Genomic DNA, 27,816 nt, shown 5'->3' with positions numbered 1-27,816 from the left:
TTGTAAGGGTTCTTGCAAATGTCCGAGCTTCATAGTTCGAGCATGGACTGCAATGCACTGACTGGAAAGGGGCAATAAGAGAGCAGTCTCTGGGTAGCAGGGCAATGAGACAGCTGTCAACTGGGTAGTAGGGCTAAGAACGCCATACCTGAGTAGTAGGGCTAAGAGTGATGTCTTTGGGTAAAAGGGCTAAGAGAGTTGTTCCTGGGTAATAAGACAAAGAGAGCTGTTCCTTGGTAGTTGTCATGATCACGTGTGTCAGGACGCAGATGTTTCCGCAAGGCGAACCCATGTGACACACGTGACCCTGGATACACCGCCTCCAGTGGGGCGCATTTAAATAATAAAACTTGCAGGTGGATACGCCGCCTCCACCTGGCGGATTTAGGTATTACACGTTATACATACAATATCTGGAAACACCGCCTCCAGTAAGGCGCATTTAAATAATAAAGGGGGGAACCTGGGTAACTTTAACAATGGTGGGCCCTGCAATAGGGAAAAGGGAATTGGAGACCTCTTGAGCTCCCCTGAGCCAGTGTCCCTGCACTCCTAACGTTCCCTATGCCGGTTTCGCACCTGGCGCCGCACGCGTACCTCAAGGCCCTAGCTCGCCCTGACCCTAAACCCTCACTAGGGAATAGGTCGGTGCGGAAACTAATCCCACCACTGCACTAATAACACACATGAGGAAAGAGACAATACAGGGGAAACACCACTTAGCTTTGCTCTGTTGCGTGCGCTCCTAGCAACAGAGCCCTCCACCTGAGTGCATCTTCTCCTCCACACGGATCCATCACCATAACAGGATCCTTCACCTTAGTGCAGCCTTGGAGCAGAGTCCACCACCAGTTGCAGCTGCTTAGAACCAGAGTCCCAAGGATGAGTTCAGCTGCTGACACGAAGTCGAGCATGCTTGAGTCCAGCTCAGCGGCCAAGTCCCACATGGTGAGTGCCACTCTCCATAGTCGCCACTCCACCAGCCCATGCAGACACTTCCCGCTGACACCATCACTGCGACTCCACCACGCCATGCCAGCCCTTCATCCAGACACCATAGCTGAAACACATCCCCCCTGGCTAAGCTGCGCAGGACTCCTCACCAGCTCCATCCTTCATCCAGGCTTTCCCAAAAACAGAGTGAACACACTCTCACAATATCACAGGCAGTGATTGCACCCCCTAGCACACCTTTATAGGGTGTCACACCTGATCCCTAATTAAGTGCACAAAAACCTAAAGTGCAATACTGCTAACCACCACCGGGGACAGTCAAGACACCTTGGAACTTTCCAAAGTAAAAAAAGTTCACCCAGTGCAATTTAATACCGCCAGATCCAACACTGGATCATGACAGTAGTAGGGTAAAGAGAGGTTTCCCTGGGTACTAGCACTAAGAAAACTGTCCTTAAGTAGTAGAGCTAAGAGAGCTGTTCCTGAGTAGTCGGGCTAAGAGAGCTATCCCTAGGTGTAAGTGCTAATAGAGCAGTTCCTAGGTAATTGGGTTAAGAGAGCTGTCCCTGGGTAGTAAGGATAAGATCTATGTTCCTGGGCAGTAGGGCTTAGAGAGCTGTCCCTGAGAAGTAGAGCTAAGAGACATGTTCCAGGGTAGCAGGTCCAAGAGAACTGTCACTAGGTAGTAGAGCCAACAGAGCGGTTCTTGAGTAGTAGGCTAAGAGCGCTGTGCCTTACCTCAAAATCCAAGATAAACTGTTCTCTATGCTAAGTAATGACTGCACCTGCTCTGATTAAAAAAATGGAACCACATAAAAGTGCTGGCTGACTGCTTTCTTTGTCTTCACGTTTTGTGTTGGCTGATTGTGTGCACTGCATTCACTTTTTGTGCTGGCTGGTTGCGTTCACTTTATGTGCTGGCTGACTGCATTCACTTTTTATGCTAGCTGACAGTTCATGGCATTCACTGCTTGTGCTGGCTGTAATATCCACACGTTATGAAGAATTCAAGGTATTAAACTTTAGATATGTTTTATTCTTCATCCTCCAGCACACAGCATAACAGTTGCATTCCCATGCTACCAGAAGTGAAACTGAAACTTCCCTTCTCATCCCTCTTGTCTCCACCCCCCAAGTCCCATAAGTCTGGCTTGCTTAAAGAGACAGATCTAATTATTATACATTACATCATCCCCTTTTTTTTTTTTTTTTCTATAAATAACCCATATTACTGATAAATGCAACAACATGAAAACGTCCAAAGAAATCATATGTCCGTTTTGTCTTATTTGTTCAATTTCAAAACCAGAGAAACAAACGTAAAAAAAAAACAAAACAAAACTGTAATTACACTTCTTCAATAAGCCTCGATGGAGCTCTTCTCTCTCGTGTAGGATAACATCTGGGCTCATTGAGAGGGTTCATTATTGATGGACCAGCTACCTCTTGTTGGTCCTCTCCACCATCGGATACCAAATCTTCCACCAAAGAGAGTTCATTGTCATCATTCTGCGGTATGACTTTAAAATATGAAGAATTTCGCGATATGGAGTGTCCATCTCGTTCAGCTGTGATCATGCTGCCTTTCCTTTTAGTAACATAATATTTTGCAGGACCATATACAGGTGAGGTCTTGTTGGTTGGTCTTTGACGTACCACCACGACATCCCCTCTTTCGATGGCACTTGACTGTGTCCTTCGCCTTCTGTCTGCATAACGTTTCATGGCTTGTTTGTTGGAGAAATCTGTGGATCTCACTGAGGAGTCACTCGGTCGGGGATGGCTGGTCACATCAGGGAGACGTATACGCAGGGTTCTGCTGAACATTAAATGAGCTGGAGCAGCATTAGTAGTGGAGTGTGGCGTATTGCGGTAATTACGCATGAATTTGTATAATGACTGTTTCAGTGGGATGTGCTCCAGACTCGCTGCCTTGATACGTTTCCCCAGAGTGCGCATAAAATGTTCCACAATTCCATTGGCTTGCGGCCAGCAAGGTGTGATTTTCCTGTGATTGAATCCCAAGTATTCAGAAAATTGTGTAAACACATGTCCATTGAATGGAGGTTCATTGTCTGTTTTGACCACTCTTGGAATACCATATGCCGAGAAAATGTCGTCCAGCTCTGGTATAACATTATTAGCAGATGTTGAAGAGATAAATGAAATGACAGGGTATCGAGAATATTCATCAATTGTTACGAGAATGTATTGGCCATTTGGCAATGGTCCATATATATCGACTGCCACTTCCTCCCAGACATCAGTGGGTAACGGAGACATTTGTAATGGCTCTAAGGTTGATGATGGAGTGATTAATTGACAAGTAGAACAGCGTCTAATCTTTTCTTCCACCAAGTGATCCATATTTGGGAACCACACTTTTTCTCTGAGTAACTTCTTTGTGCCAACAATTCCTAAATGACCTTCATGTGCTATCTGTATGACTAAGTTACGCAAAGTCTTAGGTACAACTAGTTTTGTACCTCGAAGAATGAGGTGTTCTTCAGTGACTGATAATTCCTCACGTACGTTTGAGAATAGTTTTAACTCTTTCAGATCAATCTCAGAATCAGGAAATTTTTCCTTTTGAATTTCATGCCACCTTCGATTTTGGATGACTTGTATTAGGGCACAGAGTGTCTTGTCTGTTGTTGTTTCATTTATAAATTGATCAAGAGAAAGTGCTTTTGGCACGGCATGATCTGTAACAAAACGTAGGTATTCTTCAATGGAGGAATGCACAGGTATATCATCATTAGTAGGATGTCTTGAAAGATAATCAGCCGGATTGCTGTATTTTCCAGGTTTGTGAACAATTTTATAGTTGTAGTCCTGTAGACGTAAGCCCCATTGTTCAATTCGTGCAGGCATTTTAGCTCTGGGATTTCCAAAAATTGTAAGAAGTGCTTGATGATCTGTGACAATGGTGAAGGGAGCTCCATAGAGAAATAAGTGAAAGTGTTCACATCCCCAGACAACTGCCAAGCTTTCTTTTTCAGGTTGAGAATATTTTCTTTCAGTGTTTGTTAAGCTCTTACTTGCATAAGAAATGATGTGAGGATTTTGATTGTTATCCTTGTACTGCGCTACAATAGCACCCAGTCCCACGGGACTGGCGTCCACAATCAGTTCAGTTCGAAGAACTGGATCAAAATAAGCCATAGTGGTTGTCGAGCAGAGTTCATTTTTAATTGTTTCAAAAGAGGCCTGACAGTCTTGAGACCATTGAAAAATACAACTTTGTTTTGTAAGTTCCCGTAGTGGATTGCTGATTGTTGAAAAATTCGGAATGTATCTAGCACAGTAACTTGCCATTCCAAGGAAAGAACGCACTTCACTGGCATCCTGTGGAATTGAGGCTGTTCTGATAGCTTCCACTTTCTTGGGGTCTGGTTGTACTCCTTTTGCCGAGAAGATGTGACCATAGAATTCTAATGAACCCTTGTCAAACTCGCACTTCTCTTTGTTTAAAGTGAGTCCAGCAGAAAGCAGACATTCGAAGATAGCATATAGAGCACGATTATGCTCAGCTTGAGTTTTACCAAAAACCAATATGTCATCACTGTAATTAAAGGCATTTGGGATGTGTTGAATGACACTCCTTATTGCATCCTGAAAAATTTCTGCTGCTGAGCAGACTCCAAAAGTCAATCTTTTGTATCTTCTGAGGCCCACATGAGTGGAAAATGTGGTCAAGTATCGGGACTCTGGACTCAGTTCTAATTGATGATATCCCTTATTGAGGTCGAGCTTTGAGAAGACGGTGGCTCCATTTAATAAATGAATAATGTCATCAATCGTAGGTGAGATATGTCTTTCCCTCTGGATAGCGGTGTTGGGCAGGCGCATGTCAACACACAGTCTCACTTGATCAGGAGTCTTTGGTTTTGGAACTACCACAAGTGGAGAGACCCACGGAGTGGGACCCGTAACAGTTTCAATAACGTCCTCATCCATGAGCAATTGGAGTTCCTTTTCTACCTTCTGTCTCAGGTGAAATGGAATACACCTGTGAGGCTGGGCTACTGGACGAACATTGTCATCCACATGAAGGTGTACTTGAGAGTCCTTTAGTTTTCCCAAACCACTAAATAGGGAGGGAAAGCTGTTCACCATAGTTTGTACATCCATATCCGCAGGGTCAGTTATGGTATGAATAATCTGGATGAGCCCTAGCTCCAAGGCAGTGTGATAGCTGAGAAGACAGCCTCCCGATCCTTGTAATGTGTGGAAAGTGGTTTTCTGTCTGTTTTCTTTATATCTAATTTCAGCATCAAATTGTCCCATTATAGCTAGAGGTGTTTTAGATCCATAAGGAAAGCTTTTAGTCTGCACTTGTTGTAAGACTGGCCTTGTTTTCAATTGTTCATATGTAGTGCCATCTATGATATCCACTGAAGCTCCTGTATCTATTGTAAAGGTAATGTCAGTGTTGCAGATTGAGAGTGTAACACAGGGAGACTGTACTGAACCAGTGACAGAGGTAGTGAACACATAGTTCTCAGTCGCAGACATGTCTTCTGTGTCCTGATTTATCACTTTTACATCTGCAGATTTTGTCATAGGCAGCGGAGGCTTGTAGTGCGCTGATTTGCAAACAGCTGCAAAATGATTCCCTTTTCCACATTTACTGCAGGTTTGTCCCATAGCTGGACATTTGTTCTGGTGGTGAGGGAAATCCTGTCCACATCTATAACATTTCTTCTGTTTCTGGGCTTGTTTGTCTGGTAAATTTTTCTGTTTGAGATTATGCACATGTAATTTATCCCCATTCTCCATTACGGTAGCCTGATGATCTGCTATTTCTATAGCACGGGCCATTTTGAGCAAATCATGTAGAGAGATATCCTGCTGCAGAGCCTTACGCCTTAGGTTATTAGACGAGCAGGTGACAATTATTTGAGTTAGGATTTCATCATCTACATCTGTAAAGGCACATCCATGTGCTAACTCTTTCAGCCGTGTGACATAAGTGTCTATGGACTCTTCTGGAAGCTGCTTGGCAATCCTGAATTTATATCTTTCATATCTGATGTTCTGTTTGGTGTTGAAGCAACCAGTGAGAGCTTTAGTGCAGTTGCTGTATGTGTCTGTTTCTGCTGCAGGTAACGTACTGTATATGTCATAGACTCCTGTGCCTGCACAATGCAGGAGCAAAGCTCTCTTTCTTTTCTCCTCCTTTATGTCCATGGCTTCTAGGAAATTCTCAAATCTGTTTAGTCATTTTCGCCAGTTATGGGAGAGATTAATGACATCAGTCATATCAAATTGTGGGAATGTGTGCAAGTAGTCAGCCATGATAGAGTCTCTCAGTGGTGCTGGCGTGTGAAGCGGTAAAATAGAGTCCGTACTCACAGCAGTAGGTGATTATATCCCATCCTCGCCGCCAGTTGTAATATCCACACGTTATGAAGAATTCAAGGTATTAAACTTTAGATATGTTTTATTCTTCGTCCTCCAGCACACAGCATAACAGTTGCATTCCCATGCTACCAGAAGTGAAACTGAAACTTCCCTTCTCATCCCTCTTGTCTCCACCCCCCAAGTCCCATAAGTCTGGCTTGCTTAAAGAGACAGATCTAATTATTATACATTACACTGGCTAACTGTATTCAGTTTTTGTTCTGGCTGAGTAAGGTCATTGTTTTTGCTGGCTTAATGCGTTCTCAGCATACACTTTATGTGCTGCTGGCTGATTGTGATTACTGTGTTTCCTGTTTGTGCAGGTTAACTGCAATCATTGCTCTCACCGTTTGTACAGGCTTTCTGCAATCACTGCATACACCCTTTGTGCATGCTAATTGCAATCACTGCATTCCCCATTTATGAAGGCTGATAACAATCACTGATTTCACTGTTTGTGCAGGCTGACTGCTATCACTGATTTCACTGTTTGTGCAGGCTGACTGCGATCACTGTGTTCACCATTTGTGCAGGCTGACTGCTATCACTGTGTTCACCGCTTGTGCAGGCTGACTGCTATCACTGTGTTCACCGCTTGTGCAGGCTGACTGCTATCACTGTGTTCACCGCTTGTGCAGGCTGACTGCTATCACTGTGTTCACCGTTTGTGCAGGCTGACTGCTATCACTGTGTTCACCGCTTGTGCAGGCTGACTGCTATCACTGTGTTCACCGTTTGTGCAGGCTGACTGCTATCACTGTGTTCGCTGTTTGTGCAGGCTAACTGCTATCACTGTATTCACCGTTTGTGAAGGCTGACTGCTATCACTGTGTTCACCTCTTGTGCAGGCTGACTGCTATCACTGTATTCACCGTTTGTGAAGGCTGACTGCGATCACTGTGTTCACCGTTTGTGCAGGATGACTGCTATCACTATGTTCACCGTTTGTGCAGGCTGACTGCTATCACTGTGTTCACCGCTTGTGCAGGCTGACTGCTATCACTGTGTTCACCGCTTGTGCAGGCTGACTGTTATCACTGTGTTCACCGCTTGTGCAGGCTGACTGCTATCACTGTGTTCACCGTTTGTGCAGGCTGACTGCTATCATTGTGTTCACCGCTTGTGCAGGCTGACTGCTATCACTGTGTTCACCGTTTGTGCAGGCTGACTGCTATCACTGTGTTCGCTGTTTGTGCAGGCTGACTGCTATCACTGTATTCACCGTTTGTGAAGGCTGACTGCTATCACTGTGTTCACCGTTTGTGAAGGCTGACTGCTATCACTGTGTTCACCGCTTGTGCAGGCTGACTGCTATCACTGTGTTCACCGTTTGTGCAGGCTGACTGCTATCACTGTGTTCACCGCTTGTGCAGGCTGACTGCTATCACTGTGTTCACCGTTTGTGCAGGCTGACTGCTATCACTGTGTTCGCTGTTTGTGCAGGCTAACTGCTATCACTGTATTCACCGTTTGTGAAGGCTGACTGCTATCACTGTGTTCACCTCTTGTGCAGGCTGACTGCTATCACTGTATTCACCGTTTGTGAAGGCTGACTGCGATCACTGTGTTCACCGTTTGTGCAGGATGACTGCTATCACTATGTTCACCGTTTGTGCAGGCTGACTGCTATCACTGTGTTCACCGCTTGTGCAGGCTGACTGCTATCACTGTGTTCACCGCTTGTGCAGGCTGACTGTTATCACTGTGTTCACCGCTTGTGCAGGCTGACTGCTATCACTGTGTTCACCGCTTGTGCAGGCTGACTGTTATCACTGTGTTCACCGCTTGTGCAGGCTGACTGCTATCACTGTGTTCACCGTTTGTGCAGGCTGACTGCTATCATTGTGTTCACCGCTTGTGCAGGCTGACTGCTATCACTGTGTTCACCGTTTGTGCAGGCTGACTGCTATCACTGTGTTCGCTGTTTGTGCAGGCTGACTGCTATCACTGTATTCACCGTTTGTGAAGGCTGACTGCTATCACTGTGTTCACCGTTTGTGAAGGCTGACTGCTATCACTGTGTTCACCGCTTGTGCAGGCTGACTGCTATCACTGTGTTCACCGTTTGTGCAGGCTGACTGCTATCACTGTGTTCACCGCTTGTGCAGGCTGACTGCTATCACTGTGTTCACCGTTTGTGCAGGCTGACTGCTATCACTGTGTTCGCTGTTTGTGCAGGCTAACTGCTATCACTGTATTCACCGTTTGTGAAGGCTGACTGCTATCACTGTGTTCACCTCTTGTGCAGGCTGACTGCTATCACTGTATTCACCGTTTGTGAAGGCTGACTGCGATCACTGTGTTCACCGTTTGTGCAGGATGACTGCTATCACTATGTTCACCGTTTGTGCAGGCTGACTGCTATCACTGTGTTCACCGCTTGTGCAGGCTGACTGCTATCACTGTGTTCACCGCTTGTGCAGGCTGACTGTTATCACTGTGTTCACCGCTTGTGCAGGCTGACTGCTATCACTGTGTTCACCGTTTGTGCAGGCTGACTGCTATCATTGTGTTCACCGCTTGTGCAGGCTGACTGCTATCACTGTGTTCACCGTTTGTGCAGGCTGACTGCTATCACTGTGTTCGCTGTTTGTGCAGGCTGACTGCTATCACTGTATTCACCGCTTGTGCAGGCTGACTGCTATCACTGTATTCACCGTTTGTGAAGGCTGACTGCTATCACTGTGTTCACCGCTTGTGCAGGCTGACTGCTATCACTGTATTCACCGTTTGTGAAGGCTGACTGCGATCACTGTGTTCACCGTTTGTGCAGGATGACTGCTATCACTGTGTTCACCGTTTGTGCAGGCTGACTGCTATCACTGTGTTCACCGCTTGTGCAGGCTGACTGCTATCACTGTGTTCACCGCTTGTGCAGGCTGACTGTTACACTGTGTTCACCGCTTGTGCAGGCTGACTGCTATCACTGTGTTCACCGTTTGTGCAGGCTGACTGCTATCACTGTGTTCACCGCTTGTGCAGGCTGACTGCTATCACTGTGTTCGCTGTTTGTGCAGGCTGACTGCTATCACTGTATTCACCGTTTGTGAAGGCTGACTGCTATCACTGTGTTCACCGCTTGTGCAGGCTGACTGCTATCACTGTATTCACCGTTTGTGAAGGCTGACTGCGATCACTGTGTTCACCGCTTGTGCAGGCTGACTGCTATCACTGTATTCACCGTTTGTGAAGGCTGACTGCGATCACTGTGTTCACCGTTTGTGCAGGATGACTGCTATCACTGTGTTCACCGCTTGTGCAGGCTGACTGTTATCACTGTGTTCACCGCTTGTGCAGGCTGACTGCTATCACTGTGTTCACCGTTTGTGCAGGCTGACTGCTATCATTGTGTTCACCGCTTGTGCAGGCTGACTGCTATCACTGTGTTCACCGTTTGTGCAGGCTGACTGCTATCACTGTGTTCGCTGTTTGTGCAGGCTGACTGCTATCACTGTATTCACCGCTTGTGCAGGCTGACTGCTATCACTGTATTCACCGTTTGTGAAGGCTGACTGCTATCACTGTGTTCACCGCTTGTGCAGGCTGACTGCTATCACTGTATTCACCGTTTGTGAAGGCTGACTGCGATCACTGTGTTCACCGTTTGTGCAGGATGACTGCTATCACTGTGTTCACCGTTTGTGCAGGCTGACTGCTATCACTGTGTTCACCGCTTGTGCAGGCTGACTGCTATCACTGTGTTCACCGCTTGTGCAGGCTGACTGTTACACTGTGTTCACCGCTTGTGCAGGCTGACTGCTATCACTGTGTTCACCGTTTGTGCAGGCTGACTGCTATCACTGTGTTCACCGCTTGTGCAGGCTGACTGCTATCACTGTGTTCGCTGTTTGTGCAGGCTGACTGCTATCACTGTATTCACCGTTTGTGAAGGCTGACTGCTATCACTGTGTTCACCGCTTGTGCAGGCTGACTGCTATCACTGTATTCACCGTTTGTGAAGGCTGACTGCGATCACTGTGTTCACCGCTTGTGCAGGCTGACTGCTATCACTGTATTCACCGTTTGTGAAGGCTGACTGCGATCACTGTGTTCACCGTTTGTGCAGGATGACTGCTATCACTGTGTTCACCGTTTGTGAAGGCTGACTGCTATCACTGTGTTCACCGTTTGTGAAGGCTGACTGGGATCACTGTCTTCACCGTTTGTGAAGGCTGACTGCTATCACTGTGTTCACCGCTTGTGCAGGCTGACTGCTATCACTGTGGTCACCATTTGTGCAGGCTGACTGCAATCACTGTGGTCACCGTTTGTGCAGGCTGACTGCGATCACTGTGGTCACCGTTTGTGAAGTCTGACTGCTATCACTGTGTTCACCGCTTGTGCAGGCTGTCTGCTATCACTGTGTTCACCGTTTGTGAAGGCTGACTGCGATCACTGTGTTCACCATTTGTGAAGGCTGACTGTGATCACTGTGGTCACCATTTGTGAAGGCTGACTGCTATCACTGTGTTCACCGCTTGTGGAGGCTGACTGTGATCACTGTGTTCACCGTTTGTGAAGGCTGACTGCGATCACTGTGTTCACCATTTGTGAAGGCTGACTGCTCTGACTGTGTTCACCGCTTGTGCTGGCTGACTCCAATCTCTGTGTTCACTGTGAATGCTAACTATGATAACTGCTTTCACCAACTGAACAGACTGACTATGATCACTGAGTTCACTGTTTGTGCAATCTGACTGCAATCACTGCATTCACCATTCTTGCTGGTTGACTGCGGTCACTGCATTCATCATTTGTGCAATCTGACTGCAATTACTGCATTCGTTGTTTGTGCTAGCTGACTGCAATCATTGCTTTCAACATTTTTGCTGGCTGACTGCGTTCACTGTTTGTGCAGGCTGACTGTGTTCATGGCGTGCAATGTTCACCAATCTGACAATGATGGCCGCTACTTCTGCTAGCGCCACCGTCTTTTTACAGCTCAGTGCATCTGCTCAGATTCCAACATTGCATGAGCTCCCGCTGCTGGCTCTGCCTCTCTGCTTAGCACTGGATGTGTCGACGCAGAACTCAGCCAGTACTTAGTAGAGGGGTTGGCACCAACAGAGAGGGCATCTGCCATCTTTGATTTTGAGCTCCGGCACACACTTCAGCACTGCTCTGACCAGCTCCCCACTTTCCCTGGAGAACCGGTAGGAATAGTTTTGAAGTGTGTCATGACTTCACGGGGTGCACAGAATGATATGGCGGGCCAGATTCAGCTAGTGGGCCTTGATTTTGACACCTGTGATTTATAGCATTGTTAGCGGCTTCTGTAATCATGACCTGGAACCTTTATTGACAGCTCGCTCAGCTTACATTAACCCTATAGCTGCAGATAAATATCATTTGAACTGTTGACAGGTAAGTTAAGTGTTCAGTGGATATGCTTTCAATGTACAAAGTGGGAATTTACTTTTAATACAAAGAAAATGCTAAAGCAATAACATTTTAATTATTACAGGTTAAACCCGGCTCTAGCTGTGCAGTTTTTGGCTTGGGAGGAGTCGGCTTGTCGGTGATTATTGGATGTAAAGTGGCCGGAGCTTCCAAAATTATTGGAGTTGATTTGAACAGTGATAAATTTGCAAAAGCCTTAGAGTGCGGAGCTACAGAATGTATCAACCCCAAAGATTATGACCGCCCTATCCATGAAGTGTTGGCAGAGAAGACTGATGATGGAGTTGATTACGCCTTTGAGGCCATTGGAAACATTGGAGTCATGGTTAGTAAATGAACTGTTATGAGAAGTTCACACATTTTGTATTTTAGTATATCTTTAATTCTCATTCATTTGTTTAGGAATCTGCTCTGTCTTCTTCTCACTTTGGCTGTGGAACCACTGTAATTATTGGAGTAGCTGATTCAAATGCCAAGATGACTTTGGATCCATTGTTGCTTCTCACTGGTCGAACCCTAAAAGGATCAACGTTAGGGGGTAATATATTATGAAATAAAGCAAGCAATAGAAAGTAGGAGTTGAAAAAAGGTTAATATGGTTGTGAACAAAAATTAATAAACTATGTAGGATAGATTCTTTGATAATAATGGTCCTCTCATAGAACCCCTGCATCTATTATCACTATATCATTAGACCCCAGTGTTTGAGTTTACGTGACATGGCATTATGGATCTAACCTACATATCAAACAAACACATTTGGGGATATCTACAGTATGACAGTATTGCATAAAGGCAAAATGGAGATGTGGATCTAAACCAATGAGGTCACTGCTTCTACTAATCTTAAAATAAATAATATTGGAAGTTGGCCATTTGCTATGGGAACTTTTCCTTGGCAATAGTTTTTAATAATGTGTCCCCATTGAATAGGACTACCAATTTCTATTAGAAGACTTCCCTATTTAACTTCCCTATTTAAAGTCAATTACTTACATCTTTAGTTCTATTTTGATGGGTTAAATCTCAAAAAACAATTAGATTTTATTGATATTCCTTATGTGTATTTTTCTAAAGGCCACAGTCCTATATTGTATATGACTAACAAAAGAGAGCCTTTCTTAAACAAGCTATCTTAATGCATTATTCCCAAAAAGGCAAGAGAATAGCTTGGTGAGCACAAGGGGCCAACTTCTTGGACCTCCATGGATCCTGAGATCGGGGCTCTGCATCTCAATCTCAATTATGAGGAGCATTGCATGTGCGGCCTCCGCTTCATTCATGGTTTATTGGACTGCCAGAAAAAGCAGAGTGCTGAACTGGTCAGTCGCATGGACAATAAATGGAGCAGAGGCGACTCATGTAATTCTCTGCTCTATTCAGAACTGAGCTGCAGAGCCCAATTTTCGGGGTACCAGAGCCCCAATCTTGGGATTCCTGGGGTGGTCAGCAGGTTATCTGCTATCATAAGGATAGGTGATAATTTGCTTTTTGGAAAATAAACATTTAAAAAGCCTTATGTCGAGTGTCTCAAAGCCAATGGATGGTGTGGTTTTAAAAGTAAAAAGCATGCTTCGACCAATATTGGAAAATGTTTCCACCACCATGGTATACATAATAATAAAGTAGCATCATATTTCTGTAGTACATAGCATACATTTTTTTTAAAACAATGTTACAGAATAATATTGTCAGGAAAAGAATTATTAGTTTTAATAATGTATGAGATGCATCTGGCCTTTTTCCTTCTAGGCTGGAAAATTAAAGAATATGTACCAAAACTTGTGGATGAATACATGAACAAGAAATTTAGTTTGGATCAGCTTATAACACACACATTACCTTTTGAGAAAATCAATGAAGGATTCCAACTTTTGCTCAATGGAGAAAGGTATATATCCAAAATAAGGGGGATATTTATTTCAAATAAATGGCTGGCAAATTAATAGGCGCACATGACAGTACACTCCTCCACATTGAAAAGGCAACACCAAAAAGGAAATCTTGTGGAAATAGGTAAATTACAGAATGGATAGACATGTTAATGATTTGCAAATTATAAAAAATGCTAACAACATTTTCAAAACATCTGTATATAATGAATATGAGCGCCACATGCCAAAACACACACACTTACTCGCCTATCAGTGAGGGTATTAATGGTTGTTTGAGGAATATTTTGCACTGCTGAATGTACTTGGTGATGCAAAAAAAATCGATACACTGCTTATAACACCCTGTTACGAGCAAAGAGTGCTTTATAGTGACGTCATCACACCCTCTGACCTAAAACGTCACAGAGTCACGCAAGATGTCTCAGTGAAGGAACGGGGAGAGGTAAGTATTGCAAGTGCTAGGGCCCTGAGCAAGCAGGCTGGCGGGCCCACTCACAGCCACTGGCACTGGGCCCCCATAGCGCACCCGAGTTCATGAAAGCAAGTGGGCCCCTCCAAATGCTCAAGGCCTTGCCACTTGCCAAGGTGCATCGGGTGCTGACGCCAGCCCTAAATGTATCTCACAACCAAACATGACAACATATGTAATTTACATGCGCTTATTTGAAATTGATGCCGAGATTTAATGATGTCTGATGTTGAGGTATTGATCTGAATGAGACTTAACTAGTGATGAATCTGATCAAATGTGCTCGGATAGTATGTTTTCAGAGCATGCTCGGGTGTTATCTGAGTATCTTAGGCGTGCTCGGATAATATGATAGCGTCCCTGGGGTTACATGTTTTGCAGCTGTTAGACATCCACGACACATGCAGGGATTACCTGTCTGTTTGGCAAGGCCCTCATGTATTGTGGCTATCAGCCGCAAAACATACAGCTGCGGGTGTAGGGTCGGTGGGCCGGACTAGGGGGTGGTCCCTCTGGGTACCGCGCAGCAACGTATAGACACAAGATGAGGCAGGTTTCGGGTTCAACAGGTCCAAGTTTATTCTCTCACCATCCGACTGACGGCCCTCACAGTACACCACAATATCTCCTTCGCGGCCAACTATATCCAGGGCCGCTTCACGCACACCGTACTTTACACCCGGGATGTACATGTACGCACCGTCCCCTCTTCACTCTTAGATGCTCCTGTCAGATCCGTCACTGTGGCCGCCTTAGGCCCGTAAACCAACAGTACTTTTGCTGATCAGTCATCTCTCTCAATACGGTATGCTTTTCCTCTGTGCCACGTCTATGCTGGGGTACTTTTGTGTCAGGACCACCCCCCGACTTTCTCTCTCCTCAGTCCCCCTGGTTTGGTTCTCTCACAGTGCACAAACTGTCGTAGTCCTCCTGTCACTTGAGCTCCCCTTGGGGACTGGAACTTTCTGGAACCCTCCTGTCAAATTTATAACTTTCCTGGTTCCCTCTGACTCTGCCCCATGACAAACGGTTTCTTAAGCCCTAAGCTGATGACAAGTCCTATGCTCACACTCCTCCCTGCCCTCTAATGGTCAACCCAAGGTACTGCACGTCCACTACAGTTCCCTAGCTATTTCCCCACTGTAATAACTGACACCTGTCTAAACTGTGCAAATCTTCCTTTCTCTATTCTGACAAGTCCGTCCGTCAGGTCACCTTCCTTACGCTCTGCCTTTGTCTATTGTCGTCCTCGACAATCGTAATCCCTGCCTTCGTCATTCTGAAGTTTACCCTACCTTCTGTTGTCGGACCAGCTGTTGGGCCAAACCCACTACCCGCGGGGGCCGAACCAAACCGGGAGCACCATGCTCCGAACAGCCTACTGCTACTCGCCAGCGCACACGCCACATGACAACGTCTTTCAAATTGGGCTAGGTACAGCTGGATTCTCTTTCCGGCGTGTACCTTCCCCTACTCTCCCCTTCTGTCACCTTCCTCTATCCGGTATGCCATGATCGAGGCCTTACACCTACCAGATCATTGTCGGCGTCCGCCTTCTTCCTTCAGCGGTGTCCGTGGTGTCAGGGACCTGACCTAGGAATACTGTCTTTCTCACATCTTCCTTCTCTTTGCCTTTCTTTTGGTTACACGTCATGATCGGCGTCTCGGTCTCCCAGACCATCTCAACACAAACTGTCATAGTCCTCCTGTTACTTGAGCTCCCCCTGGGGACTGGAACTTTTTGGAACCCTCCTGTCAAATTTATAACTTTCCTGATTCCCTCTGACTCTGCCCCCATGACCAACGGTTTCTTAAGCCCTAAGCTGATGTCAATTTCTATGCTCACACTCCTCCCTGCCCTCTAATGGTCAACCTAAGGTACTGCACGTCCACTACACTTTCCTAGCTGTTTCCACACTGTAATAGCTGACACCTGTCTAAACTGTGCAAACCTTCCTTTCTCTATTCTGACAAGTCCGTCCGTCAGGTCACCTTCCCTACATGGGTACTCGAACATATTATCAGAGCACGCCCAAGATGCTTGCGTAACATCCAAGCATGTTTGGATAACATGTAATCAGAGCACATTCACTCATCACTAGACTTAACTCTATCTTTTTTCTGCTTGGACAAGTCTAAATGACTACCTGGTGGCATATTTATGCACCGAATGTCATACAAGTAGGGTCATATAGCCAAACTGAGTATTGTTTGTATACATTACCTTTTTTCAAGCACTTCAGCATGTTTTATGGGTGATGGTGGTGGTTTTCCATGGGAGCTCACATTGAGCTCATGCAAGGACAGCTTACATTAAGCAGGGGGTGCCACATCGATTTATTATGGTTCCAACTTCCATGATCAGTAAGGGCTAAGGCTAGATTCAGATTTGCGGATGTCAGAGCAGCGGAGGGCTGTGTAGATCCTCCATGAAGCTCCGCCCACTGACGCACTTCCTTCGTTCAGCTCCGCCTACATCTGCATGCGCCTTGTGTACCTATATTTAACATTGGGTACACAGGCCATTGCGTCCTCATGCGTCGTTTTGACGCTGCACCGACTGCAACAAAATGCAACTTGTTGCGTTCGATGCAGGTCGGCGCAGCGTCAAAATGCATAAATCCGCATGGCCTGCATACGCAATGTTAAAGATAGGTACACAGGCCGCATGCAGACATAGGCAGAGCTGAACGGAGGAGGTGCGGCAGTGGGCGGAACTTCACAGAGGAACTACACAGCCCTTCGCAGCTCTGACATCCGCAAATCTAAATCTAGCCAAATACACTTCCCTCATCCACCTCTAGGAATTTTTTATTAATTGGGCAGCCATACTTGTTGTTATATGTGACCCTGTTTTGTAATATATGTAGCTTTTGCATGCGTAGTAGAAATGCGTATTCATTCTCTCATTCATATCTTGAAAAATGTGTTTTATCTGCAGTATCCGCACAGTGCTGATTTTATAAGGACCACAGCAGACCCAGACAAGCTATTACTGCATCATCCATATAAAATATATACACAGGTTTTTTTTCCTTGTATATCATGGAAACACAACAGCTCTTTGACACTTACTATGAGTATTAAAAAATGACCATCTGACTCCATAACGGGAACTGGAGCTGAAATTTTTGTCAGAGGTTGATTTTTTTAAACCTTTTTTACCTTTTCACTTTTAATCTATACTACATTAATAAATAAACAATTTATGAGATTCTTTGCTTAAAAACTTATAGGATCAATGAATCACAGAATAGAAATATTTCAACTGCACCATGATGTTAGACTGTGTACTTTTTTGTTTTCTCCTAAAATAAAAGATACATAGCAATGCAAGTTTTTCTTTTATTGTGCACAACCTATGGAAAAAAGAAGATCCTGCATTCTGATCCCCCACAGCTATCAAAGTTCTATTAGTATTTTCAACCTCAGGCTATGTGCACACGTGTGGAATTACAGCGGAAATTTTCGCGGCAATTACGCAAATCCCTGCAGCGGGAAATACGCTAGAATTCCCGCAAAAAACTAGCATTTTGCAAGCGTAATTAGCTTGCAGAATACTAGCGTTTTCCAAGCGATCTGTAGCATCGCTTGGAAAACTGATTGACAGGTTGGCCACACTCGTCAAACATAGTGTTTGACAAGTGTGACCAACTTTTTAATATGTGACCAACTTTTTACTATTGTGTTATTTTCACCTTCCAGCATCCCATGCAGTGTCCCCAGGCCTCAGCGATGCTCCCGGCAAGTCCCGTTCCCAGCGATGCATTGCGACGATGACTCCAGATGACGTAGCATCGCGTGAGACCGCTACGTCATCACAGGTCATTGTCGCAATGCATCGCTGGGAACGGGACTTGCCGGGAGCATCGCTGAGGCCTGGGGACACTGCGTGGGACACCGGAAAGTGAGAATATCACGATTATTTAATTTTTTTTTTTAACAGGGATATGGTACCCAGAGCCTGGAGGAGAGTTTCCTCTCCTTCAGACCCTGTGTACCATCCGCACATTTTCCGCTTACGCATGTTGTGCATGCGGAAAGTAAGCGGAACAATGCATTCCTATGTGTGCGGAATTCCTGCGATTCTGCAAAAAGAATGAGCATGCTGCGTATTTTTCCGTGATGTGATTTTACCATGGTAAAATACGCAGCATTAGCACAGCATGTGCGGAATGCCAGTGAATTCAATGGGTTGCTTATTTCATGTGTTTTTTCAGCGTTTTCGCAGCATTTTCGCGGTGAAAAAACATGGCAAAAAAGCATAAAATCCGTGGGAATTCCAGACGTGTGCACATAGCCTCAGGCCAAGTTTCAAATGAGTATATTAAAAATCGTTAAGAATTTAATCCAAAAAACTGGGACAATAGTTTTCTCACTGATCATCCGTGTGGAGTCCGATTTTATACAGCAGCAGTTAATAATTTAGAAGACTACAGTATCCAATGAAAACGGTTTGCAATGTATCCTTAAAAAAAAAAAAAGAAAAAATAACAGATGCTATACTGTGGCTCCATATGACATACTATTCTTTTTTTGCGCAACCCTATGGCTCATACTCAGATGCGAGAAACTTGGACGAGTCTCGCACATCGATACCTGGCACTAGTTATGTGGCACACACATAACTTTATTCATCATTTACTACACCTGAACCATGCTAATTAATTCAGATTATTATTCATTCATTTTTTCAGTGCAACAGGTATCTGTTATTCCATTGGTTTGGGAATCCGTTTTCTAGAACAATAGTGTGGAGAATTTTTGGTGTCACTAACACCACTAGTATAAAACTTTACACGCTGCTTTAATTGCAACTACACTGCTCAAAAAAAATAAAAGGAACACTTAAAAAAACAGAATATAACTCCAAGTAAATCAAACTTCTGTGAAATCAAACTGTCCACTTAGGAAGCAACACTGATTGACAATCAATTTCACATGCTGTTGTGCAAATGGAATAGACAACAGATGGAAATTATTGGCAATTATCAAAACACACTCAATAATGGAGTGGTTCTGCAGGTGGGAACCACAGACCACATCTCAGCACCAATGCTTTCTGGCTGATGTTTTGGTCACTTTTGAATGTTGGTTGTGCTTTCACACTCGTGGTAGAATGAGACGGACTCTACAACCCACACAAGTGGCTCAGGTAGTGCAGCTCATCCAAGATGACACATCAATGCGAGCTGTGGCAAGAAGGTTTGCTGTGTCTGTCAGAACCACTCCTTTATTGAGGGTGTCTTGATAATTGCCAATAATTTTCATCTGTTGTCTATTCCATTTGCACAACAGCATGTGAAATTGATTGTCAATCAGTGTTGCTTCCTAAGTTGACAGTTTGATTTCACAGAAGTTTGATTTACTTGGAGTTATATTCTGTTGATTAAGTGTTCCCTTTATTTTTTGAGCATTTGTGGGGAAGGTGACTTGATGGACAGACTTGACTGGAAGTAGGAGGGAACGGTCGGTGCACTATGGACGGAGATTGACACGGACAGCAGGGTGATAGCTGGGAAAGACAGACAAGGGAGTGCAGTACCTAGAAATGACCATAAGATGGCAGGGGGGAGTAGTTCAGGACTCAACAGCAGCTTAGGGCTTGAGAAATGCTTAGTCATGGGGGGCGGGGAGATAGGAACCCAGGAGGGGAATTCCCGGTGAGAGAGGGAATAAATAGGACTGGTTGGGGTTCCAGGCAGGTTAGTCTTGGGAGGAGCTCGACAGAAGATGGTGGACAGTGAAGAGCTCAACTAGGGGACTGACAGGAAAGAGACAGTCAGGGGGGTGGCCCTGACCCGACGGACCGCAGGACAGACGAGGCCCCGGGAGTACCGATTGGACGACGACCTCGGGCAGGTGAAGCGCTGGCGGTAGATTTGTCTAGGACAGCCCCAGCGAAAGATCTGCGAGGGACGTTACTTCGACTGAAGGAAAGGTGCAGTACCCGGGCCTGGAGACGGAGAGCTGTAAAGAACTGCGGTGCGTGGTTGTGGTCGTCAGGAGGACGACGAATAAAATCCGGAACTGTTGCAACTGAACTCTGCCTCTGTCTTGTCCTTGTTTTGCCTGGTGCCTGTGTCGTCCGGATGTGGTAAGCAGTGGACCACCCCCCAATCCGGCCCCCTACCACACAGTGTAGTCCACTGCATTAGGGGTTTACATACAAAGCTATTTAGCGTGGCAGATATTTTAATTACGCTATTTTCTTGTTTATCCGCATTGGAATCCACATACAGATTCCAATATTTGCCTGCAGCTTTCTAGAACCCTTAATCATTTTTCCTATCGCTCAAAGGCGCTAGTGTTTTCTATATAGTTTCATATATCTATTTCTTGCCTATTGTGTTTTTTTACACTGCAGAAACTGACCTGCATGTGGGTTTTGAAATGTGCAAAATGTCAATTTCTCTTATTTTTGTTGTGGTAAATATGCAGTTTAATTGCGTATTTTTCCAATAGACTTGAATAACATGAGGAAAATCCACAGATAAAAAATATGCCTTTCTATTGTGTTTCTATAGAGGAAAGGCAATAGAAATGTAAACATCGGGCCCCGTCTCTTCTGCTTCTGCGTACCACGATGCAGGTTCAATAACTCTATGGATATGCTAGACCACAATAGTTAAAAGCTGCCAGCCAATTGGAGGCTGGCAGCTGACATCAGCACGCACGTCAACGGCATATTATGTCATTGTCATTCGCCGGCGAGTCCCTGCTTAAATGCCTGTGGCAGGATGGGAGACACAGGGACAGGATGGAAGACACGGGGGCAGGATGTAAACACATTGGTCAGAATGGAGACAAGGAGCAGAATGGAGAAAAGAGGGCAGGATGGAAGACATGGGGGCAGGATGTAAACACATGGGAAAGAGTGGAGACATGGGGCAGAATGAAGACAAGGGGCAGAATGGAGACAAGGGGCAGAATGGAGACAAGGGGGCAGGATGGGAGACACAGGGGCAGGATGGGAGACACGGGGCACGATGGGAAACACAGGGGCAGGATGTAAACACATGGGGCAGAATGGAAACATGAGGCAGAATGGATACAAAGGGCAGAATGGAGACGCAGGGCAGAATGGAGACACGGGGCAGGATGGGAGACAGGGGCAGGATGTAAACACATGGTTCTGAATGGAGACACGGGGGCAGGATGTAAACACATGATGCAGGATGGAGACACGGGGCAGGATGGAGACAAGGGGCAGGATGGGAGACATGGGGACAAGATGTAAACACATGGTTCAGAATGGAGACATGGGGGCAGGATGTAAACACATGGTGCAGGATGGAGACACATGGGGCAAGATGGAGACACGGGGCACGATGAAGACACAGGGGCAGGATGGAGACAAATGGGGCAGGAATATGGAGCAGGATGGAAACAGATGGGGCAGGAATATTGGGAAGGATGGAGAAAGATGGGACAGGGTCATGGGGCAGGATGGAGAGAGATGGGGCAAGGTCATGGTGCAGGATGGAGGCACATGGTGCAGGATCATGGGCAGGATGGATACGATGGAGAAAGATGGGGCATGATCATGGTACAGGATCTTGGGATGGATGGGTCAGGATCGTGGGACAGATGGAGAAGGATCATGGGACAGATGGGGCAGGATCATGGGACAGATGGGGCAGGATGGGTAGATCATATGGGGTCAGAATGGATACTCATGAGGGCAGGATGGGAAAACATATGGCTGGAGCTAGAAATGAGATATACGGGGCCAGGATGGGGGATAGTATTACTAGAGGGGCTATTTAAGGGATATAATTACTGCAGTGATGTATTTATTTTATTTTTTGAGGATACTGTTTTAAATGGGGGGTGATCCTGTTACTGTGCAGAGTGACACAATGTTGCCTTTTTTCTTCATCTGGTTAGTGTAGAAGTTGGGAAAAAATTAAGTAATGTGTTCTGCAAGCGGAGTTCTAGATATCTGGAACACGTGATGGCGGTCTGTGCTGGATGAATATGAAAAGCAAAGATGAAGGACTTCACCTAGAGATGTCACTGGTGAGTCAGTGTGTTGCCTGTACACTGACACTATGCATTATATACAGAGTTCCTGTGTACAATATCACCAGTGATCATTGTATTACCAATACAGTGACACTATATACAGAGGTCCTGTGTACAATGTCACCGGTGATCACTCTATTACCTGTACACTGATAGTATATACAGAACTCCTGTGTATAATGTCACAAGTGATCACTGTCTTACCTGTACACAGACACCGCATACTTCATACTGTACATATATGATAATGCCCAGTATCAGAGAACGAGACAAGGCGGTGACCATGGTCCAAAAACGCCTTGTGCATGGATTACCACTCCATATGCTAATCTTAAAAAGGAGAAAACGGAGTAACGGATCCAAAATATATGCAAAAGTATAAATTTTATTAGTACTCACATCAAGTGCTGACAAGTATACAAGTTGACTAAAATAGGGGGGATAAGCCCCAATGATACAACAATCAGGACAGACAAGGACAGGGTAAATAAAATGATACCAGTGCTCGAAATCTACATGGCACAACGTTCAGTCAGCCCATGGGCATTGCACATAACAGACATATGTCTAATGGTAAAAGATAGTCAAATATGGCATACTCAATTGAATGTGTATTGTACATAGTTGTACATGTCTAGAGCGCCAAAAAAAAAAAACAAAACATCCAGAGGGGTCAATGTGCAAGTCCAATGGACACTGAACATAAATGAATCAATGACATGTGAAAGGATTCTTAAATAGTTAATAACATATGTATCAGCATATCAAAACTGCGCAATTGTGCCAGAGAGAACCCGGGAGACGACCCGCCCAGCGGTCCAAATGACCGAAGTGTGGAAACAAGTAAAGGCAGGCTGCTTACCGGGGAGCAGAGGAGGTGAAGGCCCATGCAACGACCCCCGACGTACCTTTCGCGCCCGCCACAGGCGCTTTATCAAGGGAGTCCCCGGTAAGCAGCCTGCCTTTACTTGTTTCCACACTTCGGTCATTTGGACCGCTGGGCGGGTCGTCTCCCGGGTTCTCTCTGGCACAATTGCGCAGTTTTGATATGCTGATACATATGTTATTAACTATTTAAGAATCCTTTCACATGTCATTGATTCATTTATGTTCAGTGTCCATTGGACTTGCACATTGACCCCTCTGGATGTTTTTTTATTTTTTTTTGGCGCTCTAGACATGTACAACTATGTACAATACACATTCAATTGAGTATGCCATATTTGACTATCTTTTACCATTAGACATATGTCTGTTATGTGCAATGCCCATGGGCTGACTGAACGTTGTGCCATGTAGATTTCGAGCACTGGTATCATTTTATTTACCCTGTCCTTGTCTGTCCTGATTGTTGTATCATTGGGGCTTATCCCCCCTATTTTAGTCAACTTGTATACTTGTCAGCACTTGATGTGAGTACTAATAAAATTTATACTTTTGCATATATTTTGGATCCGTTACTCCGTTTTCTCCTTTTTAAGATACTTCATCCTGTGTATAATGGCACTTATGATGATAGTATTGTGGTTTTTTTTTGTGATCAGTATTGTAGTGTTCAGTCACCATGTGGTGGTAATATGTGGTCTGAACATGGTGTGGTTGTATTTGTTCCTTTTATGTGGTATTATAGGTCACTATGTGGTGTTAAAATTGTGTCTGGTCATGGTGTGGTGGTGTTTGTCCCTTTGGATGTGATATTATTGGTCATTTTAAAAATTGAAAACTAAATAAAAATATGCCTAAATTGTATTGTATATTTTAAAGCAAACTTGTCAACAGGTTTGGCGGATATATAATGCTGCCACTGTCTTTCAGGGCTTATCTACAGCATTCTGTAATGTTGTAGATAAGCCCCTGTTCTGACCTGAAAGATAAGAGAAATAAGTTTTATTATACTCATTTGGGGGGCGGTCTGGTGCAGTCTGGTCTGATGGGTGTCGCAGGTCCGGGTCCAGTGCCTCCCTTCTTCTTGCGATGCTGCCCTCCTGTTGCTTAATCGCTCCCCGGCATCATGCTCTAATGCAGGCGTACTTATCTGCCCTGTTGAGGGCAAAGGAAAGTACTGCAGTGCGCAGGCGCTGGGAAAGTTCAAAGAGGCCCAGCGCCTGCGCACTGCAGTACTTTACTCTGACCTCAACAGGGCAGTTAAGTACGCCTGCGCAGGAGCGTAATGCCAGGGAGCGATGAAGCAAGCAGGAGGGCAGCATCGCAAGAAGATGGGAAACGGTGGACTCGGACCTGCAACACCCATTGGACCGGACTGCATCGGACCGCCCCCCCGAGGTGAATATAATAAAACTTATTTTTCCTCTCTTGCAGGTCGGATCTGGGGCTTATCTGCAGCATTATAGAATGCTGTAGATAAGCCATGAGAGGCAGTGGACGCATCTTATATTGGCCAAACCTACTGACAGGTTCCCTTTAACAAATTTTTAATAGGTTAGTGTAGAGTAGGGCCTGGCCAAAAGAGTCTACCTTGTCATGGTGGCAGATTAAAAAAATATTTTGGCCAAAACAAGAGCTGCTGGCTATATGTGTGATCTAGTGATGGGAACTGTTAATGTGTGATTGGTGAGAAGTGGAGTTTTTCCAAGAGAGAGCAGTGGGACTGTGGACTGTTCGAGAGGTGGAGGCGGGCTGGGGTGGAGCCTGGGCGGAGTCTTAAAAGGGCCCAAAAAATTTTGCCAGTATGGGGCCCTGAATTTCCTAGTGGCAGCCCTGGGCACGAACATAGCACATTCGAATTTGTGTTCGCTTTTACGAGCATTTTTACTTAAAGTCGATAAATCATTGCATTTCCACTAATTAGTTTATTACTGTGGCTAAGATAGTGGTGCTGTATCATAAGCAGGTGGAACAGGGGGGACGTGTTTGATGAGGGGAGGGGGTGTGGAGAGGTTAGAGGAGCGGCATGTTTTTTCCCCCTAACTTTATGTGTGTTGATTTCGATAGATAATCAGGGCATGAAAACCATTCACGAAGTGGTCCCATACCGCAAGCCATAAGCTGTAAAAGGGAGGGCCTCATGACCAGGAGGTATGACAGACCCTAATAGTTGTGGAACAAAGCAAGGATAAACTAAATGGAGTTTTAAGAGGGGGAGGGGGTTAGGATCTTAAATGGTGGATGGGAGGGGTTTAAAGTTCAAATTATGGTGGATTATTTGTGAAAGGGGGCGTGAATGGGGTCATTTCATTGGCTAAGGGGGCCAGGTATAAAAGGAGGGGATTGGAGGGGGCAGGGACAGTATTTTAGCACATCAAAGTCCCACTCACTCGCCCTAGGAAGCTGATAGGAGATGGATATGTTTTTTGTAGTGTGATGGTTTGGGGGAAAGGTTTGAGTAAGTGAATGTCATGGCAGTTGGCGGGAACGGGTCTGTGGAAAGCCAGGTGATGGTAGCAAAAGGGGCTCTTTTAGGTGGGGCAGTTACCTACCTCTCCTCTCTTTTGCAAGGAGTCCCTACTGGGCTGAGGTCTCAGCGGGACAAATTAATTGGTGGCGCCATTCAGTAGGGTCCTCGAACCGGTGTGGTGCGGTTGAGGACATAAACATGAGGGTCCTTGAACTGGTGTGGTGCGGTTGAGGGCCTAAGGTGCGGCTGATGGTGCAATAAAAGTTTTGTACACGGCTTTCACTGATCCCATTCCTTATTTGTCAATATATTGTTATGTTCAATTCTTGTAATGTAAATATGTTAATAAACAGGGCTGCTGTGGCCTATTTTATCCAAATGGTTTGGTTATGTGTCTGTGGTTATTATAGGTGTAAGGGTTATGTAAGATGGAGGTTGAAATGGGGGGGGATGAGTCAGACATTCCAAGGTCATTTCATGACACAAGGTCTTCTGTGATTGGCTGCCGAAGTCACAAGTCACTGGCCATAAACAAAATGGACATCTTGCTTTGCTGGTGTCATTTGCTCAGTGTCACAATTCAGAGAAGCTCCTCCTAATAGTGCTGCAAATGAACTTGTCAGTTAGCTAGATAGTTTCCTGTCGTGTGTGAAATTGATCTTCCAGCATCTAACTAGATTGTGCAAACCCTGTGTGGCAGTCTCCAGACACCCCCCATTTGCTACTCCAAATCATTTGTGATAAAACTGTGTTTCAGAGACAAATCAAAAGGTCAAATTTCCACTTAAAAATTGTTAGGCCTAATATTGGGGTGCAGTCAGGAGGCCCAATTAGCTAATCCAAATCATTTGTGATAAAACTGTGTTTCAGTGACAAATCAGAAGACCAGAATTCCAATTAAAAATAGCTAGGTATAACAGTGTTGTTCAGGCACAATATCTAAGAAAATAAATATCAATTGTTCATTTAGTGAGAGGTGACTGACACCTATGGGCCTAAGCTTGTGAAACAGCAGGTTACAAGAGGGAAGGTTACACAGAACATGAGAGGGAAAAAGCAAAGTCATGGTGGAAGGTGGAATAGTCAACGTGTACATGGGTTAGGTGCTAATGTTAACGAAAGCTCAGCTGAACAAACACCATCTTGTCCTATCCAAATGTAGGAGGAGCTGTCCCTGCTGTGTGCCCGGGCCGGAACCAAGGGGCCTGCCACCAAGGTTCCTAGGGAAACTGTTTCCGGGGGGACAGAATTAGAGAACGGGACATAGAGAGTTCCAGAGAGGTTGGGGGAGGAGCCAGTTTAAAAAGGACTGAGGATGCCAGGAGGGGTGAGTCAGTAGAACAGGAGAGGTGGAGGAAGCCAGGAAGCGCCAGAGAGCCAGAGCAAAAGCCAGAGCCAGAGCAGAGCGGGGAGAGCAGCGACCAGAGAGACTGCAGGGAGACTCACCACAGGCAGAAGGGAGACGGCACCTAGCCGTCCAGGAGGGAGACGCCGACCGTTCAGCTGCTCTCCTAGTGGCGCCCACAGCCTGACTCCACCCCGCGGGTGCGGACCGTCCATTCCCGCCCACAGCAGACGCCGCCCCTCTCCAGTTCGCGGCTGTGGCCTACCTGCTGCCACCCGCGGCCGACCCCGCCTCACTCCAGTTCGCGGCTGCGGCCTGTCCGCTGCCGCTTGTGGCCGCCGCACTATCACTCCAGCCTGCGGCTGCGGCCTGCCCGCTGCCAGCCACGGTCCCTGCAGCACCATTCAGGGCTGCGGCCTCCATTCTCCAGCCCCCAAGCGGCACTGCACCGCCTCCGCCGGGGGGGCGCCACCTTGCGGAACTCTTCCGGGGCCAGTTTTGCCCCCACCTCACTTGAGCACAGGAACGCCCGATATCTTCGTCAGATCCTCGTCGGCTGGGCCCAGCGGCTGCAACGCCGAAGCATCATCGTTCAGGACCCTGCCCGACGTCAGAGAGGATAAGTCACACTTTTATAACTAAGGACCCGTAGTCAGCCATACCGCGGCCCTATTGTGACCGGACTTTGCCGGGTTAGTCGTGTTTGCATTACCGTGTGTTTCTTGAATTGATCCCCTGCGTGGGCAGTTATTGTTAGCTTGTTCGGTTGCTCAAGACAGCCCCAACGGCATCTATAGATATAAGTGTTACACCTTAAAGCTCAAACCGTCTCACACCTCGTCACTGCATCCCCCGTACCTGCAAGTACTACACAAAGGCCACTGACAATATCTGTTACTTGACAGGCTGCTCCACTCCTTTTCCTTGGCTGATGCACAGCGGTACGCCTTGTAGAAGAGAGCCA

General features: G+C 45.8%; 1 protein-coding gene across 1 annotated transcript in view; it reads left to right on the top strand.

Annotated features, from left to right (window-relative positions):
• The window catches only part of LOC141100816 (alcohol dehydrogenase 1-like), a 113,107-nt gene extending 95,647 nt beyond the window's left edge, over positions 1 to 17,460 (top strand). The window contains exons 6-9 of the mRNA XM_073589492.1: positions 11,825 to 12,085; positions 12,163 to 12,298; positions 13,513 to 13,651; positions 17,066 to 17,460. Of these exons, the coding sequence (XP_073445593.1) occupies positions 11,825 to 12,085; positions 12,163 to 12,298; positions 13,513 to 13,651; positions 17,066 to 17,090 (561 nt within the window). The 3' untranslated portion in view covers positions 17,091 to 17,460. The remainder of the gene's footprint in view (positions 1 to 11,824; positions 12,086 to 12,162; positions 12,299 to 13,512; positions 13,652 to 17,065) is intronic.
• The last annotated feature ends 10,356 nt before the right edge of the window (positions 17,461 to 27,816 follow it).

Source organism: Dendrobates tinctorius, unplaced genomic scaffold (assembly GCF_039654945.1).
Source record: "Dendrobates tinctorius isolate UK_male_01 unplaced genomic scaffold, ASM3965494v1 ptg000011l, whole genome shotgun sequence".
NCBI lineage: Eukaryota > Metazoa > Chordata > Amphibia > Anura > Dendrobatidae > Dendrobates > Dendrobates tinctorius.
The sequence above is the reverse complement of the archived record's forward strand: the minus strand, read 5'-3'. Positions and strand labels throughout refer to the sequence as shown.